This window comes from Pseudorca crassidens, chromosome 8 (genome assembly GCF_039906515.1).
Source record: "Pseudorca crassidens isolate mPseCra1 chromosome 8, mPseCra1.hap1, whole genome shotgun sequence".
Taxonomy (NCBI): domain Eukaryota; kingdom Metazoa; phylum Chordata; class Mammalia; order Artiodactyla; family Delphinidae; genus Pseudorca; species Pseudorca crassidens.
Window position 1 is genome coordinate 2,337,752 of NC_090303.1, and position 19,490 is coordinate 2,357,241.

Here is a 19,490-nt window from a genome sequence, read left to right on the forward strand (position 1 = left end):
ATGAACATAGGGGAGCATATATCTTTTCCAGTTAGAGTTTTCATCTTTTCTGCATATGTGTCCAGGAGTGGGATTGCTGGGTCATATGGTAGCTCTGTTTTTAGTTTTTTAGGGAACTTCCCTATTGTTCTTCATTGTGGCTGCACCAATTTACATTCCTAGCAACAGTGTAAGAGGGTTCTCTTTTCTCCACACCCTCTCCAGCATTTCTTCTTTTTGATGATGGCCATTCTGACTGTTGTGAGGTGATACCCCATTGTGTTTTGATTTGCATTTCTCTAATAATTAGTGATGCTGAGCATTTTTCACGTGCCTTTTGGCTATCTGTATGTCTGGTTTGTGCTTTTTGTATTTTTCTCTAACAATGAAATATTTGCCTAATTGAAGATCATTACAATTGCCCACTACAGTTTCTTTTAGAAGTTTTGTAGTTTTAGCTTTTGTTTGGGTGTACGATCCATTTTCAGTTAATTTTTTTATATGATATAAGTGTTGAGGTTTATCTTACATATGGTTGTCCCATTGTTCTAATACCATTTGTTGAAAAGACTATTCTATGCCCACTAAATGCCGTCAGCACCTTTGGTGAAAACCAACGGATGTGATAATACCATGCAGATCTGGTTTTGCCCGCTTTTATTTCAGTGGTCTTTAGGACTATTCTTAGGCCGACAATCTAACTATAGCTTTAGGGCAAATGTCTTGAAATCAGGTACTATGAGTCCTTCAGCTTTGTTTTTTTTTCCCCCAAAGTATTTTAGCTCTTCTTTGAATTTCCATATACACTTTAAAATCAGCTTATTTAGTACTACAAAAAAGCCTGCTGGGATTTTGATGAGGATTACATTAAAAGATAGCCTTATAGAGATTTACATCACATACCAGAAAATGACCCATTTGAAGCATAAAATTAAATAGTTTTTAGAATATTTACAGAGTTGTGCAACCATCACCACAATCAACTGTAGAAAACGTTCAATCACTCCGAAAAGAAACCTGTGTGAATTAGCGCTCACTCCTTTTCTACCGTCTCCCCTGCTCCTGGCTCAGGCATCTGAAAACTGACTTTCTGTCTCTGTAGAACTGACTGTTCTGGACATTTATTGAAGTGGAATTATGCAGCTCTGGGTTTTTGGTAACTATCTTCTTTCATGTAGCATAATGTCTCAGGGGTTCATCTGTGTTATAGCAGGTGTCAGTACTTCTTTTTATTGCTGATCAGTTAACATCCCATTGTATACCATATTATCTTGTTTATCTGTTCAGAGGTTGATGGTCCTATCAGTCGTTTCTACTTTTTGGCTATTATGAATAATGTTGCTATGCATGTGCTACCCTTGGACAGTTTTTTGTATGGGCATGTGCTTCTTTCTCTTGAGTATATGCGAGGTCATATGGTAATTCTATACTTAATATTTTAAGGAACTGTCAGGCTGTTTTCCAAAGGCTCCGCCATGTTACCCTCCCACTGTCAGTGTCAGGGGTTCCGTGTCTCTGTACGCTCACCAGTACGTATGCTTCTTTCCTTCAGATTATAGCTGTTCACGTGTGTGATGCCATGTGAAGTGGTAACTCTTGTGGTTTTGATTTACATTTTCCTAATAGTTAATGATGTTGATAGCCTTTTCATGTACTTATTGACCATTTGTATATCTCCTTTGGAGAAATGTCTGTTCAAATTCTTTGCCCATTTTTAACTGGGTTATCTGTCTTTTTATTGCTGGGTTGTAAGAGCCCTATATATATTCTGGATACAAGTCCCTGAACAGATATATGATTCACATGTAATTTTTCATGTTTTGTTGGTTGTCTTTCTTAATTGTATCCTATGAAGCACCAAGTTTTGTATTTTGTTGACATCCCACTTATCTATTTTTTCGTTTGTTGCTTGTGCTTTTGGTGTCATATCTAAAAGTCTTTGGCTAACTCATGATCATGAAGATTTACTCCTATGTTTTCTTCTAAGAACTTTATACTTGTAGCTCCTATATTTTGGTGTATGATCCATTTTGAGTTGACTTTTGTGTATGGTGTGAGTAAGGGGTCCAGCTTCATTCTTTTCCATGTGGATGTCCAGCTGTTTCAGGGGATTACATTTAATCTGTAGATTAGTTGGGAGAGAATTGATATCTTAGCAACACTGAGTTTTCTAATCCATGAGCATGATATATATCTCTATTTATTCAGGTTTTCTTGAATGTCTCTGAGGAATGTTATTGTAGTTTTCAGTTTTATACACATTTTGTTAGATGTATTCCTAAATAGTTTGTGTTTTTTGGTATTGTTTAAAAAATTTTGAATATGGACAATCAGTTCTAGTGGCTTTTTAATATATCTCCTAAGATTTTTTACATACATGATCACATCACCTGGAAATGCAGTTTCACTTTATCCTTTCTTACCTGGATGCTTTTTCTTTTATGTACAATTTAATGTATTCTCTATTTACCTTCTTTCTGTTCAAACTTAGATCACCGATTTTAGATCTTTTCTAATATAAAGATTAAAAGCCTTATTCTTTCTGAGCACTACCTTAACTTCATCTCACAAATTTTGATTTGCTGTATTTTTGTTTGCATTAAGTTAAAAGTATTAACTGATTTCTACTGTGGTTTCTTCTTTGACTTATGGGTTATTTGTAGGTCAAATGTTTAGCTTCTAGATATTTGAAGATTTTCCTGAAATCTTTTTATTACTAATTTATGCTTAATTCCACTGTGGTCAGAGAATTCTATGTGATTTAGGTCTTTTTAAATTTGTTGAGACTCATTTTATGGCCGTAGAGTCTGATCTCCTTTGATAAATATTTAATGTTACCTAAAGCGACTACTTGCCTTCTGCTGTTGTTGGGTGGAGTGCTGTTTAAGTCTTCAGTATCTTTACTAATTTTCTGTTTGTTCTATAAATAATCGAGGGAGGATTTGAAATCTCCAATCATAATTGTGGATTTTTCTGTTTTCCTTTTCAGTTCTACTGGTTTTTGCTTCATTTACTTCGGAGCTCTGGTATAAGTGCATACACATTAGGATTGTTAAATCTTTTTTATATTGACTCATTTATCATGATATAATTTTATCCAATTATCTCTATTATACATTATGCATACAGCACATTATATATGCAATGTGTCATGTAAAATACAATATACACATTACATTACGTCCACTATATAAAATATTATATTATAATACATAATGCATAATATATTATAAAGTGATATAGAACCTTTTTATCCCTGGTTGTATGTCTCTGAAGTCTACTTTGTCGATAGTTACATAAGTACTGTAGCTTCCTTTTGATTAGTGTTATATGATATATCTTTTTCCATCTTCTTTTACTTTTTGGCTATCCGTTTCTTTATATTTAAAATGTAAACACCATATAGTTGGTTCTTTCTTTATTATTCAATCTGACAGTCTTTGCCTTTTAGTGTTTAGACCAGTTATTTTTAATATATTGGATTTACATTTTGCACTTGTTTTCTACTTTCGCCGTCTCTTTTGTACTCCTATTGTTCTCTTTGTTGCCTTTGTTTATGTAAATTGAATATTTCTGATTCTTTAATGCTTCTCTACTATTGACTTTTGAACTGTACCTTTTGTTGTATTTTTCTAATGGTTTATGCAATTTCATACTGATGTACATGTATCTGTAGGAGTCATTCTTAGAAGCAGAACTGCAGGTGAAGATACATTTTTTTATCTTAATGGCCTTTTCCAAATGCTCCTATATGGGGATTGTAATATATTGCACTCTATCTTCCAAAATATGGGGCTATCTCTTTCTCTAGTAAGGCAAATAGAGGGTCTTGTCAAAGTTTTAGATTGCTGCCAATCTGATTTCTCATTAATTTCTTGATGAGAAATGATATCTCAGTGCAGTTTTAATTGCATTTTTCTCATTATGGGGGATGTTGAACCTATTTTCATATCTCTGTGTACAATTTATACTTACTTTCCTGTGAAATATTTTTCATGTCCTTTGTCAATTTTTCTCTTGTTTATTATTTTTCTTCTTGATTTCTAGAGACTTTTTACATATTAAGGAGTTAAAACCTTTATCTGTGACATGAGTTGTAAATATTCTTTCTGGAGTTTGTCATTTATTATTTGACTTTGCTCATGTTTTAACTTTCATTTTGAAATAATTATAGATGCAAAGGAAGTTTTTAAATAGTACATCAAGTTCAGCTTCTTCAAATAGTGAGATCTTATATAACAATAGGACAATATCAAAACAGGCAATGGGGGCTTCCCTGGTGGTCCAGTGGTTAAGACTCTGTGCTTCCAATGCAGGGGGCCCGTGTTTGACCCCTGGTCAGGGAAGTAGATCCCACATGCATGCCGCAACTAAGAGTTTGCATGCCGCAACTAAGGAGCCCGTGAGCCGCAACTAAGGCCCAGCACAACACAATCAAATAAATAAATAAAATGTTAACAACAACAACAACAAAAACAGGCAATGGACATTGGCACAATACTGGTAAGTAGACTGCAGGTCTTATTTCTCCAGCCTACCCTGAAAACAAACACAGGAGCTCTTCATTTTGGGGACTGGCTTGGGAATCCCTGGTGAGAATCGAGCAGAGGAAACCAAGAGGGTGCTGGGGACAGAGACTCTGAAGTCCCATTAAGCATGTGTAGACAGAGTGTCTGGTCTGGAGTTTGGATTTTTAAAAAAATAGATCTAAAGAAAGTCCCAAAGACTTCTTACTTGCTTTCTTCTTTCCTCAGATGTGAGTTTCTCAAACTTTGCCTCTCTTTTAAACCCTAGACCTGTTACAGGTTTCAAAACCCTTTACATCCTTGCATGCACCTGCCCTGAGTTACAGGTGGGCGGTGAAGGTAGGGTCTGGCCGGCCTTACTGGCCACAAGGCAGCTGTGGGGCACCCAAGACAGCATTCTTAGGAGCATTATTTTTACATTTGGATCTGGTTGTCTTAAGAAATAATTCTAACTCTGTAAGAACTTGTCTCATTTGTAAACCAATAAGAAAAATTAGCACAGCTTATCATAGAAACAATAATCCTATTCCTTTAGCTTGTTTGCTTATTCCTGCAGCTCCTTTGCTGAAAATGTGTCTGTCCCAGAATCAGGTATATTATGACTGCCCTTTATTCTTCTTTAAAGAGAGCTGGGAGCTGGACTCTGTGCTAATTTACACAGGCTCCCTCTGCTGACCCTCCAACAACCCCATTAGGTGGCTCATGTTATGATCCCATTTTAAAGATGACTTTCCAAGGGAGACGTTGCTTGAGAAATATTTTGGCTCTGGGGGACCCTCACTGGGCCTCAGTTTCCTCATCTGCAGACTGAGGGAGGGCCCTGAGCAACCCCTCCCACCTCTGCTGTCCTCAAGTCCTTCAATGAAATCGCACAGGGGCTGCTGGATGGTTCCTGGCCCTTTGAGAGGGTGGTCTCCTACTGGTCTGAGGGCCACCAGACCAGTAGGAGACCTTTTCTTGTCTTCCTGCATCAGATCTTCTTTGTCCCCCTCTTCCATTCACAGCTCTTCCCATACCAGGCAGGGAGCAATGTCACCTGATAAGAAGAACACAGAAAGGGACTCAGGAAGGAGGAAACTGGTCTCCTCCCAAATCCTATTACAGCACTGGGATTTCCCTGGGGCTGCAGAATGCATTCTCTCTCTCTCTCTCTCTCTCTCTCTCTCTCTCTCACACACACACACACACACACACACACACACATTTAATCCAGGATTTTCTATGTATTGTTTTCTGCTATAAACATTTCTCATGTTAGTAATAGTTCATAACTGGTCTTAAGGACAAATTGAGGTAATTTTGGAATAATAATGAGAAAAATAACATAAAACCAGGTCGTTATCACAGGGAAACTCCCCTTGAATTACATCAATCTCTATGATCTGGTGATTCTGTGGTTCCCAGGGGGCGACCAGGTGTGGGTGAGGCAGGAGAGTGTTGTCCACAGCCTCCAGGGGTCATTTTTATCCTTTAATCCGAGGCCACAACAGAAGTAATAACTGATTCCTTGTGCTTCTGGAATTCTGAGTCACTCACGGTGAAGACCACACTTGAAACAGTGAGATTTCCGTCAAGTGTACCCAGCGCCGGGCTATCAGGGCCTGGCCCTGGCTCTGCTCTATCCATCCCCTTGCTTTTGGCAAATTCATTTTGATTCTCTGGGCCTCATCCCTCTGTCTCTGAGTGGACTGACCTGAGAGGCCCTGAATTTATTTTATTCGTCACTAAACACTTGTTGACCCTCCTTTACTTCCTTATAGGGGTGACAGTCTCTGGTGCGCTTGGGGAAGATGCAGCTTTGCTTTTCTTCTGCAGTGGGTTTACCTGTTGACAACTCTTCCTTCAGTCACCGTGTTCGGGAATTTGTAAAATAAAGGGTTTGGGAGTTAAAAAAAATCTCATGGGTTCTATAATCTTTTAATCAAGAAAAGTTTCCCCCTTTTTTTCCTCTCGGATATGCTAAATGTGACTGGACACTGGCTTTCTTTAACAGCCTTTCAGCAACTTGGGAAATGATTCCCTATTTTATTTTAAATCAGTGTTTTCTTTCTGATTAAGGTAAGTCCCCACTGAATTTGAGATCAGACGTAGACATGGTAGATGGTGCTGACTTTCAAGGTCGTGAGAATGTTTTCTCTTGTTTACTAGAAAAGAAATCTTTTCCCCGCATACATGATATCTGTAAAGTTAAGAAAAAACATAGCAATTTAATCATCATTTTTCCATTAGAATTACATAATATTTGTAAAATAAAAATTCACCCGAGTATATTTTAAAGGTCGAGTTGGCTTTATTGAATGATTCATGAATCGGGCAGCTTCCTGTCTAGTAGGTAGAGGGGCTTCAAAGGGCTACAGAAAGGGAGAGACTTTTAAAGGCAAGACAAGGAAGCCACAAACAAAGAAGATTATTTCAGGCTTAGGTCACCCACCTGTGTCGGGGACAGAAGGGGCCTATGTGGCAAATTATCCTTCTTTGGAGGGTGGAAGGGATTACCTCTTTGGTGCTGATCAGAACATTTCACACTGACCAGGGTTATATTCCTGGGGAAAGCCGTAACTGCAGTTAGGTTAGGTATTAAGTCTTGGTGTTAGCACAGGAGACTCCATCCAGAGCCTGTCATTTCCTTTCTAACACCGTGCCTTTCCCCACACCATGGGGTGAGCGCAGGACCGTCTGTATTAGAACCACTAGGAAGTGTGGGTTAAAATGCAGGGTCCTGGACAGGCTCCAGGCAGCAGGTGGGAGGTGAGGCTGAGGGTCTGTATCTTCACATGCTTCCACATTTCACATTTACTAGTGTCTTCTAGTAGTCAAATTTCTCAAAGCTAAAATAAAATTAAAGGCAACAAAACAAAACAAAACCTGGAGACGATGTTTCTTACAAATTCAATAAAGGGAAGCTGCATTTCAAGCGTGAGAAGACAGGGAACATCCAAGCAGAAAACCGGGTCACGGCCTTGACCAGCCAGTGTGGGTGGCACCCCCTCCTGCTTGCCAGCCTGTGTGACCGAGCCTGACTTCTGTCCTTGGTGTCCAGGTGACCGCGGACTTGGGTCTTGACAACGCCCCCACTTCTGCCCCCCAGCTGACCCCTCACAGGGAGCTGCCTTCCGACCCTCCCTGGACGTCCCCCAAGGGTCCCTCTGCCTGACACCCTGTCTTCCCTGTGCCGTGGCGGGGGCGACCCACCCTCCCTCCACTGCAGACTTTCCTGCTCACTCCCTATCTCACTGCGTTTGACTGTCCTTGGGGCGTCGACCCAATGGCATTTGTAATGACCAGGCGTCACTGGGGGCTCATCCCATCCCCTCTGTGTGCAGGGCCCCTTTTCACTGCTGGGCTGGCTCCCAGCACCTTGCTCAGGGGAAGTGGTATAATATGTGTTGAATAAGTGAAAAAAGATGAAGTAACTAGTAAACATATAAAATGGTTGAGCCTCACAGATAATAAGGCGATTGAGGACAACTTTCTAATTTTAAATTGGCCACAGTTTTTTAAAACGACAAATTCCATTCTGGACGAAGATCCAGTAAAGTGGGCCGTTGGGGCGTTGGTGGAAGTGTACACGGGCACAGGGTTAGCTGAGAACACTTTGGCCTTGGGTGTAAAGCTCCTTAAACTGCTGAGGAAACTCGTGCCTGTAGAAGAGTTCTACTCGGGTATTTACTCCATTTATTTAAAGTTCTTCTAGGCTCCCAACTGCAACAGCCTTCTCACAAGAAGGCTGACAACCTGGCCTTCTTAAAAGAGGTATAGGACCTCGCCCAGGAAGTTTATGAAATGATGGACAAGGCGAGAAACTTACAAAAACTTTGGGTAGAAAGATCCAAGACTCCAGGCAAGTAAATCTCTGAAACTCTCCACTCCGTCCCTGGTCACAGGCTTAGGTGGGGCCCCGTGACAACCCAGGATGTCTGTAAAATCCTGTTCATGCTTCATACCCCCTCCAGTGGCCGTCGCTGTGAGTCTTAGAAAAAGCCACCCCCCTCCAGGGACGAGGCCCGGCACCTGGGGCGGGTTGGGAGCCTGGGCTACATTTCCGCTCCCTCGCTCACGGCCCTGGGGCACAACCCTCAGAGGGGCTGCAGCCCTTGCCCCTCGTCTCCGAGGGTCCAGGGCCTCTCCCTCCATTGGTCCTTCTCCTTCTCTTTCTTCTGTTGCTAACGTCCTTTCTCGCTCCCTCTTCCTCTGTGTTTAAAATCTGTCCCCAGGTATCACACACACAAATACACACACACACACACACACACACACACACACACACACAGAGACACACAGATACACACAGACACAGACAGACATACACACACAGACACAAACACACACACAGACAGAAACACAGACAGACATATGCACACAGACACACACACACTTCTGATTCCTTTCCTCCTCCCTGTAGACTTGGTTGGTCTTTCTTTGTTGGTAACACTGCGATTCTGGCCTCATGATTAGCTTGCTTTGATAGCAGACCTTCTGGATTATTGGGCTGCATTATTTCTGTTCACGATGAAGCATGTCCACAGTCTAGGCCAACTCTTCTTTGTAAATCCCCAGTAAAGAAAGTTCAGTGGCTATAGGTTTTGACGAGCTTGGTTGACAAGTGGAGAAGCCAGGCTCTCAGAGGGGCAGCTCACTGCCTGTCTTCACACAGCCAGGTTAATACCTACAGACTTCATCAATAAACGGGGCATAGCGATCCTGCCCTTTCCTTTTTTTTTTTTTAACAGTACCCCATCTACAGCACCCAGAAAAATACAGGACGTTCAGTTAAATGTTAATTTCAGGTAAATAACTGCATACTTTACATACTTAAAGTAAAAATTTAAATGGGCATCTTATGTTATCATTTGCTAGATTGGCAACCCTAAGGACCCACCTCGAATTTATATATATATATATATATATACACACTTCCCCCCCCATGGAATATATACAGGAAAATGGAATGAAGCGTTTGGCAGAAAATACAGGAAGAGCTCTTCAGAGGAGATAATAAACATTACGTGTTATTCCTACGAGAGGAAGCAGCGCTTTTGTCCAGGGTGGACCACTTTGTCCACAATGGACCCAAATGCAACAACAAAAAACCAGAGTAACTTAAACACCCAAGGATGGGTTTCTTATATGAGGTGCTGTCATGGGGTCATTCTACCTTCATAAAATTTTTTTCCAGTGAGGTCTCCAACGTTCTGTTAGAGGGGGAACTAATGTTTTGAAGTGAAGACCCCACTTCGTTTTCGGTTTGCTGCTGTCTGAGCCGTTTCCTGTGGTTTATGTGTAAAAGAAAACCTACTCTGCTCATAGCACTTCTGACACCAAATGTCTGGGTTCTCCAAACCAAGCGACTTCTCAGTTCTCGTGGACCCCAACTGGGTGTGCTGTGACTTAATCCGGTTCTAACAGACCCCGTAGGTGAGGCCTCAGCCCCACAAGGCTGCTCTCACTGCAGAGTCCAATAGCAAGGAGTGGGTGCCCGGGGTCTCCACACTTCAGTCCCACTTGGCTGTAAATCGGGGGTTCTCACAACCCTTCCTCAGGTCCTGTGATTTGCTAGAATGGTCCACAGAACTCAGGGAAACACTTCACTTGCTATTAGCAGTTTATCATAAAGGCTACAGATGAACAGTGAGATGAGCAAGTTACAGGGCAGGGTCTGGAGGGTCCTGGGGCTCGGAGTGTCTGTCCCTCTGGACTTAGTGTGTGGATGTGGTCACCAGCTAGAGGCTCTCTGAAGCTATCATTTCGTGTTTTTGTGGAGGTTCCATTAGGCAGGCGTGACTGGTTAGATCATTGGTGGTACACTGCCTCTCCAGCCCTTTTCCACTCCCTGGAGGTTGGGGTTGTGGGGTGGGAGATGAAAGTTCCAAGTCTAATTGTTACTGACGTGGGCTCTTGGACTCTTCAGTTAACAGGAATGGACGAGGGGCCAGGTGAGGAACCCAGGCAAGGCTTTACTGGGGCTCCGGCTGCACCAGGGGGAGCGAGAGCAAGTAACCGATGACCTTGCTCACTCCCGTTGGCGGGGGCGGGAGTGGTGAGCTGGTCCCTTAAATGTGTTGAGGGTGGGACCAGCGGGGCAGCTTGGGTGGTCTGCCCGCCCCCCTGGTGGGGCCCTGCTTTTGCTCCTGACACCTCAGAAGCAGCAGCTGGGTTTTGGCCTTTCTGTATCTTGTTCATATTTGCCCCAACTGTGCATTCGTGCAGTTATTTTTAGTCCCTTATAGTTTCTTTGTATCTGTTGCTCCAGGAAGACGTTGGTGCAGTTGCAAGCACTGCAGAAAAGGTCCCAGGTTCCAGCCTGTCTCAGAACTGAAGCCATCTGGGGGCGCCAGCCCCAGACATGTCATTAGTGTTCAGAGGCACTCTTGTCACTTGGTAGATTGCAAGAGCCTTAGAAGCTCTCCTGTAGGGAACAAGGACTAGTATAAAAAGAGATGCTCCTGTCTCACCCACCCCTCAGGAAACGGTGAGAATTTAGGAGCCTGTGTTAGGAACTGAGAGCAGAGACCAACATACATTTCTTATTTTATCACAACCGGATTCCAAATATAATCTGAAAAATCGTATTTTCACTTTTCTCTCCCTCTTCAAATTTTTTCTTTCTTTGTTTTTCTTTATTTTCCTTTCACCCTCTCTATCCTGTCCAGAATGCTCACAATGCCTGTGGATTAGAGATTGATAAGATAATAAATACTTTTCGGCAAATTGTTGAAATTTGGTTTACTAGTTAAATCATTTTCCAGGAATTTACTTAATATCAATGTGTTTTGGAAGTCGAAAGTGACTGTTTCCTTCAGATTTATTCTTCGGTTTTGTGTAATCAGGACTCTGTGATCGTCCATCTGATTTTGGAACTAGAATAGCTGCTCGGCACATGCTTTCTGGTTGCCGACTGAGCTAATACCTCTGACATCTTTATTGTAGATTCTTATTATGGTTTCAGTTTTTTAACAGTAAGTATTTTAACAAAAGTTTGAAACTTAATCTTCAGAGACATAGTGGTGTCAACTGAAAAAAAATGCATGACCTAAAAGTTGAGAATTACGTTTTATTTGTCGGATTTTCTGAGGACTTAAGCCTGGGACACAGAATCTCCGATCACCCTGAGGGATTCCTCCAAAGAGGTTGGTGGTGGGGGAGCCAGGATGTATAGGAGTTTTTGCAACAAAGACCAGGTGGTTGGACCATCAAAAGAGTACTGTAAATTAAAGAAAAAACAAGCATCTTAAGTGGACGAACTCAGCACTTTTCTATGTATGGGAAGATGCAAGAGTCTGGGCTCACTGAAATCATTCCTTGTATATGTGCCTTAGCTACCTGTGGCCAGTGTCCTGCTTTTCTCCATGCAACACCCCTTGTTTACTGATATGACAGGCAACGTTTTTCATCCACAATGGTTAGGTTCAAAACATTGATTTTAATTTATTTTTCAAACAGGCCTTTTTAATGCTTTGATTGTTAGTAACACTATGTAGAAGCTGTATTTGAGACAGCCAGAATCACTCAAGAGATGAGTGAGTGATGAAAGACGAGTTTTACTTTTCTCAAGTAAGGCTCTGGGTTTAGAAAAGCAGAAGGTGGACATTGAGACTGGACGGTGGTGGGTGACCCAGAAAGAGTGGCTTTAGAAGACAGGCGTGTGGTCCACCTGATCTCATTAGGTTGGAGATTCTTGTGTTTGGCGCAAACCTTTGAGTAGCGTTAGGCACACAGCCTTCAGTTAAGGCACTAGTTATTGATGGGGGGATGTTTTGCTTTCCCAGGGGCATTTGACAATGTCTGGACATATTTTTGGTGTCATGATGGGGATGCAGGAGGGATTTTTGTCTAGATGGAAGTACTCAGTTATATCAGTCATGACTGTGTACACCTGCAATAACAGAAAACCCCCAAATAACAGTAGCTATTCCAGTTTTGTCCAGTTATGAACATCTTATCATTTATTTACAAAATCAATCTCAAAATCTTAGAAATTCGTTCAGCTTGTTACAAAAACAGACCTCTACATCTCGTCTCCTGTCCAAACCTCCACAAAATTTGAGAAACCAACCTAACAGAGTAATTTTAAAATCGGGTCTGTTCAAAATCGTGACCTAATAGGCATGACTCTGGACCCCAGGGGTTCTGCGTTCTTACAACTTTTGCAGCACTACCCCCCCATCACCTACTTGGTGTTTTGCACTATCAGATGGATCTCAGTAAGACTGAGGAGGTGATCGCTAAGCTGGAGAGTCTTCACTGGCAGCCCCCCAGTCTGGGATTTTCTACTTTTACTGCCGAGACTCTATGCAAACAATGTCCGTGTTGAAGACAGCCTCCTCGGGGGAAGACACCTACTCCACTGGGTTCTGAGGTAAGTGAAAACGAGAAATATAACTAATTACAGATGATTTGGTTTTTCCTCCTCACTTTTTAATGGGAAACTATTTCTCTGAGTGATTGATACAAGAAAACCATGCAGAATGATGTCACCTGAAAATGGCTGGACTCTTGCATCTCCACGCCTGCCCCTCATCTCCCTGTATAAATATTTTACGTAAGTGCAGTGATGTTCAGAGCACGTGCTCCCTGATTTAAAAAAAATTAACATTATATCATTAATGTTTCCTCTGTCCTGATAGTCTTCAGATGATCATTATTAGTATAACTTTCCATTTTGATTAGGTATCATAGACCGTAATTTTCTTGATAACTTATAACTGGTCTTTGGTTGTTTCTAAGTTTTTCATTATTGGAGATGTGACACGAACATGATACTTTAGTTTCTTAGTAAAAGCTGCTGCAGTGGCCCCAAATATTACCCAGAATTGCTAACTCAGTTCTTTCTTCTGCGGTTCAGTGAGCAGCACGTTGGTCTCCTTCGATGGGCCTGGCCCCACGTTACCCAGGGATGACCTTTGAGATGACCCCTTCCCATGGTGGGTTTCCCACATTTTAATAACATGGTCTTTTTGCTCTCCAATTGAACTCTTTTGTGTAAACCTGTTGTATGAATATGGTGTTTTATTAGTAAAAGTTGATATTCTTTCCAGATTTTTAACTGTTACTTGTCTTATCTGCCGTCAGTGGGAGCAGCCAACACCACCCCCAGGCCAGGGCAAGAGGGGTCCTTGCTCCAAACGGGGCCCTACTCTGGCCTTTGCAGCAGCCATGGCTCAGGAAGCCCATGGGGCAAGGGCGTGTGTCCACAGAGCCCCCCACCCTGGAGCCCCCTGCCCCCGGGGCCAGAGCCCACCGAGGGCAGCTCTCACCACTGGAGTGTGCACAGTGGTAGCTGTCCAGTGGCAGCTACTGGCAGGAGTGTAGATGTGTTCGGATGTGCAGGCCGAGCGTCCACACGTGTACACGAGGCCTTTGAGGTGCAGTCAGAGCTGGAGGCCAGGCTGGGGAGGGGTGGGCTTTGGGACCAGGACTCCCACCCCTGGTGCATTACATTCTGAAGTTGAACAGGGCTTCCCAATTTGTTATGAAGGTGTGCTTGCCAACATGGGACGGTGGGGCATATTTGACATTTGTTGGTTTGATTTATAACGTAAATATCTGAATGTGGTTGGTGTGCTTCCCTTGGTCTCTTGCCCCGAGCCCTGGACGGTCAGCAGTAGACACGAGAGCCCGAGGGCCCCCATCAGAGCAAGACAACCTTTGAAATTAGAAGGTATTGGTGGTAGCTGTTGAACCACATAAGCTCCAGCATTAATTTTATTTCTACACTTTACTTTGGTGGCACAAGTATCAAGAAAGTCCGCGTTCATAGAGATAAAGTATTTGCACGTGGAACCAGGTTCCAGATGCATTCTGTTATCTAGGGAGACTCTTCCCTACACGGGGATGTGCTTCCTCAGTGAGAAGTGCCGGAAAATAGCCTCTTCGAAGCACAACTTAGGCATTACTGGTGTTGCAAAGAACTAGACATGTTCCCACTTGGATTGAATGGATTTTCTAATTTACAAATTTCATTGTAATTAGTTATAAGATATTGATTCTTAGGAAACAGAATTAACACTGTAGACATGTGGGCTCCCTTGTTCTGTGAAGCAGTGTGAAAACCGGTGACTGAAGCCTTGACACAGCCAGATGCGGGGGTGTGGGGGGAGGACAGTGGGGGGAGGGGGAGGGGCGCTCCAGCAGGTGTCCCACCCCAACCCCAGTGTCAGGCTGAGAGTGGGAACTTGGAGCGGGCAGGCTGCTACGCACAGGCTTCCCTGAGGGGACAGCACTTTGCGCCTGTCAGCTGCCCGGGTGAACACAGGAGAGCACTTACCTCTCGTGTCTGGCTCCTGGTCCAGGGACTCAGGGTGGCACTGACAGCCCCGGGAGTGGGGAGTGCGGACGTGTGAGTTGCAGCCACATCCTGCGCAGGGCGGGGCAGGTCGGGGGATGCCACCTGTTTTGCTGATGGTGTTCTGGTTCTGCTTTGCTTCTAGTTCCTTCTCAGCTCTGGAACATTTAGACTGGCTGCCAGTCAGCCACACCTTTTCCAGGGTCTCTGCAATGGTGCTGCATGTGGCCATTTTGACGCTGGTATTTCTGCAGGAGAACGGAGCAGCGGCCATGGGTGTGGGTGTCTGAACAGCTGTTATTGTGACATTTCACTGTTGCACGGGTTAAATTCATCGGCAGCCACCACAGAGCTAAAATGCTGTTCAGAGAAATGATTTAATTAAAATATCAACTGCAAGAAAGAATTGGTTGTTTCTGTTTGTAAAAGAGAGACCTAGACTGAAAATTTGGGAATCAGAGCAATTTGACGTTCTACCACTGTCGAAATTCCGCAGTCGCTGCAAATAAAAATGTTATTTATAATTTAAAAAATAGCTGATTTTAAAGTTATTGGACTTGATGTCCTCTAAGCATAGACCTGTCACTGGTTCTTTGATTTTCACCTTTCCTCCCTTCTGAACTCGTATTACTGAATTCCTAGTAGGAAGAAATATGTGAAAATCAATAAGGCCAGTGAGAGGGGGTGGGTGATGTCGATATAGAAAGCCCCCAACTGAATAGACAGCCTTTCCACAGGGGAAGGTGGGATTGTTTAGCTCTATTCTTGACCCAGGTATCCTTTCTTTCTCTTTTTCATTAAATACTCATTTTATTTTATTTTGCTGACAAATAAAATTATATGTATTTAAAGTGTACAATGTGATGATTTGATATATGCATACGTTGTGAAATGATTACCAAAACCAAGTTAATTAAAACATCCATCACTTCACACGGTTGCCCTTCTCGGGCGATCATGACTTCTGAGTCAATCTTAAGTGTACAATGGGGTGTTACCACCTGTAATCACAGTGCTGTGCAGGAGGCCTCCAGAACTCAATCCTCTGAAACTGAAGGTCTGTTCCCCAGCCGGGATTCCCGGTCCCCCACTTCACCACCTCCCCGGAGTTCCCTGTGACTGGGCCTTTTCTGTTGCCCCCTCAGCCTTAATTTCAGGGCACGTGGGGTCACGCAGCAGCAGGTGGGTTTGCGGTGCTGGCACGTAGCGCTCAGCTGATGGCTGTCGAGTCGTGATCTGAACACCTTGAGCTGGGTGTTCAGATGAAGGGCCACCTTGGAATTGATGTGCGTTTAGGTTCGCAGGTGCCAGGCCACACTCACCTGAGGTCATCTGACCTTGGATGTCTCGGATGTGTATTCTGGGGGTGTCACTTCTGCATGGCATTGCTGGGCTGCTTGGGAAGCTTTATGAGTTTTATACCTTGATTTACTCTGTTAGGGGAAACTTTTCCTTTGGTTTAAAATAGTTTTTATAAATATGTTTTTAAAGACTCCACAGAATATGTTATGCTATAAATATACCGTAATTTATCCTTTCTTCCCAGTGCTAGACACTGAACTGGTTTTCAATATTTAATCAGTACAAAACCAATGCAATAACATTGTGGTACATGACTTTTCCCTCAGGTACCTTATTAGGTTTCTTGAGATAGATATTTTTAAAATAAAATTACTGGGTCCAATAATGTGAATTTCATATGTTTCTTGAGCTACGTTATCGAATTACCCTCTAGAAATTTGCAGTCATTTATGTCTGGAAGCATGTGTCATGTCACCGCACTATAGCATCCCATACCAGCTTCTGTGTGTTTGCTTTTCCTGTTCGACCGTCCAAATGGCCTTTGGTCTGCATTTGCCTTTCCATTCGAAGTGGAGAAGACATCATTTTCCGAATGACTTTCGACCTGTGACAGTGTTTTTTTTTTTTATTATTATTTATTTGTTTTTAGTTTTGGCTGTGTTGGGTCTTTGTTCTGTGCGCGGGCTTTCTCGAGTTGCAGTGAGTGGTGCGCGGGCTTCTCATTGTCGTGGTTTCTCTTGTTGCAGAGCACGGGCTCTAGAGTGCAGGCTCAGTAGTTGTGGCGCACGGGCTTCATTGCTCCGCAGTGTGTGGGAATCTTCCCGGGCCAGGGATCGAACCCGTGTCCCCTGCATTGGCAGGCAGATTCTTAACCACTGAGCCACCAGGGAAGCCCGTGTGACAGTGTTATAGCAGCTGACAGTATAAATCATTAGTTGTCTTGCAGAGTCAGGATACAGTCTGTCCTTGAAGGAGCTGGTGTGGGACCCACAGAAGGTTCAGGCTGACCTGAAATCCCTATTCGGTTTTGATGACCTTCACGCAGAACGAATCCTGAATTATTCCACTGTTTTCCATGTTATCCCTGCCTCAAAGGCAGTTTGGAAGTAACAGGGCACCTTACTGGTCTCAGCAGCAGCGGGGGAGAAGCCAGGCCCTGAGGCTGGGAGGTTCTGGAGGCCAGTCGGGGGCCAGATGGGGCGGGGGCACGAGAGGACTGCTTTCCAGGCAAAGAGACGCTTGGGGAGCAGAGGTGGAGGTCCTCGGGGCAGCTGGGGTCACCAGATTTGAGCCTTACTCTCCAAACTGTGAAATCAGGGCATCGGGGTCAGACCAGCTGACCCTGTAGACCCTGCTCGCTGCAGCTCCTGAGGTTCGGAGGCCTTCAGCTGACGTCCCTTTAGTCACCTGGCGCATCTGTGGACATTTCTGCTTCGTGTGGGGCAGGACGTAAGCACGGCACACCTGTCTCCCTTCCGTGCACAGATCGCCCCGCGAGACCCCCTTCCCACCTCAGGGGGACGCCCTGGGTCAGGGTCGAGGTCCTTAATGTCTGGGGAGACCCAGGCCCTCCCTCTGGGCTCGGGGTCTGCGCTCAGGGCGTGGATTTTGGTCACGTCTCAGGATTCCCACGACCTGGTGCTTCCCCGACAGCACTTCTGAGTGCAGACTGAGGCTTTCCACCTCTGAGCTCCAGGCCAGGGCTCTTGGTCTGGGGTTAGAAGTTGGCTCCCCTCCCCCAGTGCACTGCTGACTCCTGGGCTGGCCTGGGGTTTGGAAAGACCCTCCTGCCGGGCAGGTCGTGGCCTTGGCTGCTGTATAAGGAGTTTGATGTCTCTGTCTCACACCTGGTGCAATTTTATTAACCATCTACTTCCTGTTGGGCTTGGAACTGTGACCCTGGCGTTTCTCACGGGTGCTTTTGTAGGTGGGATGTGAAACCCCAGCTGGCTGACTTTTATACTCCAGCTTTCTCCGCACTTTGTGACCTGTCTTTTCGTTATTTTTAGGGTATAGTTTGAGTCAAACTATGTAAAACTTTTATCTTAGAAGGGTAACTATTTTGAGATTAGAATTAAAGGAAAACGATCAGGACATACCACGGAGTGTCCACAGAGCTCCGTGGACATCATGTATCGCAGGTGTGTCTTCTACGGCTGCTGTAACAAACGACAGCCCAGGAAGGAATCAAGGGGTCTGCATGGCTGTGTCCCTTCTGGAGCCTCCCAGGCAGGCATCGTTCTCTTGCCTCTTCCAGTTTCTAGAGGCAGCAGCTTTCAGTGGCTGGTGGCCCCTTCCCATCCCCAGAACCCGTAATGTCTGGTCGAGTTTTTCTCACAATGCATCACCCTGACTCTCAGGACCCTCATAGTTTCCTCAGGTCATTGGATGATCCAGGATAATCTCATCTCAAGTCGGCAGACGGGCACCCATCATTCCATCTGCAACCTCACGGCCTTCCTGCCAGGCGACATGATACATTAACAGGTTCTGGGGATTCACACGGGAGCATCTCTGGGGTCCACCACCTGCCTTCCAACAGCATCAGCGTCGGTTCCCCCAGTCCTGCCGACTCCAGGCCCTGCTGCTCCTGGCCTTCCTGGGGTCTCTGCGTCTGCTGCCCTGGGAGAGGGTGTCTTCCCACTGCGTGTCATCAGACAGTCCGCTCGGGTCCTGAGGGCAGGGACAGGGCTATATTCCTCTGACAGGCCACGTGGTATTGCTGAGTGTTTTGTGTTTTTTTAAAATTAAAAAAAAAAAAGAAACAATACAGAGACCACGAGGGAGTCTGTGGCTTTGTGCCTCGATAGTCACAGGGAGTAGTTTTAATCTGGATCCTGAAGGGAACTACAGAGGGAATGAATGGGGCTTCGATGCTTTGTGACCACTGCTGCCAATGGGATTTCTGAAAGATGACGCCACAATCGTAAAACTCTGTAATAGAGGAACATGGTTTCTTCCAACATGAACGGAAGTATTTTTATGGAGCTGTATTAGAGAAGTTCATTTACAGAAATAAAGGAGGTTTGGTTTCAAAATATTAAGCAATTTCTGACTCACAGCTCCAATTTGAACCCTTCCAACTTCATCCATCTTTGATAGATAATTAGAAAAGAAGATGTTTTTGGCAAAGCAAATTTGTTAGTCCAAGGTATCAGTTAAACTGGGCCGGCCCATGGTTGCCTTTGGCCCGAGAGTGGAGACAAACTGTATCTGAAACCATCCCCGAGTCCTGGAGAAACAGCAGTTCTCCTGAAAAATGTCATCAACTTATTCCTTAACTCCAAAGGCCTCCCTTCCAGGCAGATTCACATGGACGTTATCACTCTATCACCCTGTTACAACTTCAGTCAAGCAAATGTCGGAGGTTTTTCTTTGGCAAGATTGGGGTGTTATTCGGA

The 19,490-nt window shown here is 44.1% G+C and overlaps 1 protein-coding gene across 1 annotated transcript in view; it reads left to right on the forward strand.

Annotated features, from left to right (window-relative positions):
- Window positions 1-19,490, forward strand: part of LOC137229557 (ATP-binding cassette sub-family A member 13-like) — a 46,661-nt gene that overhangs the window by 21,262 nt on the left and 5,909 nt on the right. Inside the window, 6 exon segments of the mRNA XM_067747624.1 lie at window positions 8,229-8,346; window positions 11,433-11,461; window positions 12,697-12,753; window positions 12,755-12,861; window positions 14,933-15,063; window positions 17,036-17,195. Of these exon segments, the coding sequence (XP_067603725.1) occupies window positions 8,229-8,346; window positions 11,433-11,461; window positions 12,697-12,753; window positions 12,755-12,861; window positions 14,933-15,063; window positions 17,036-17,195 (602 nt within the window).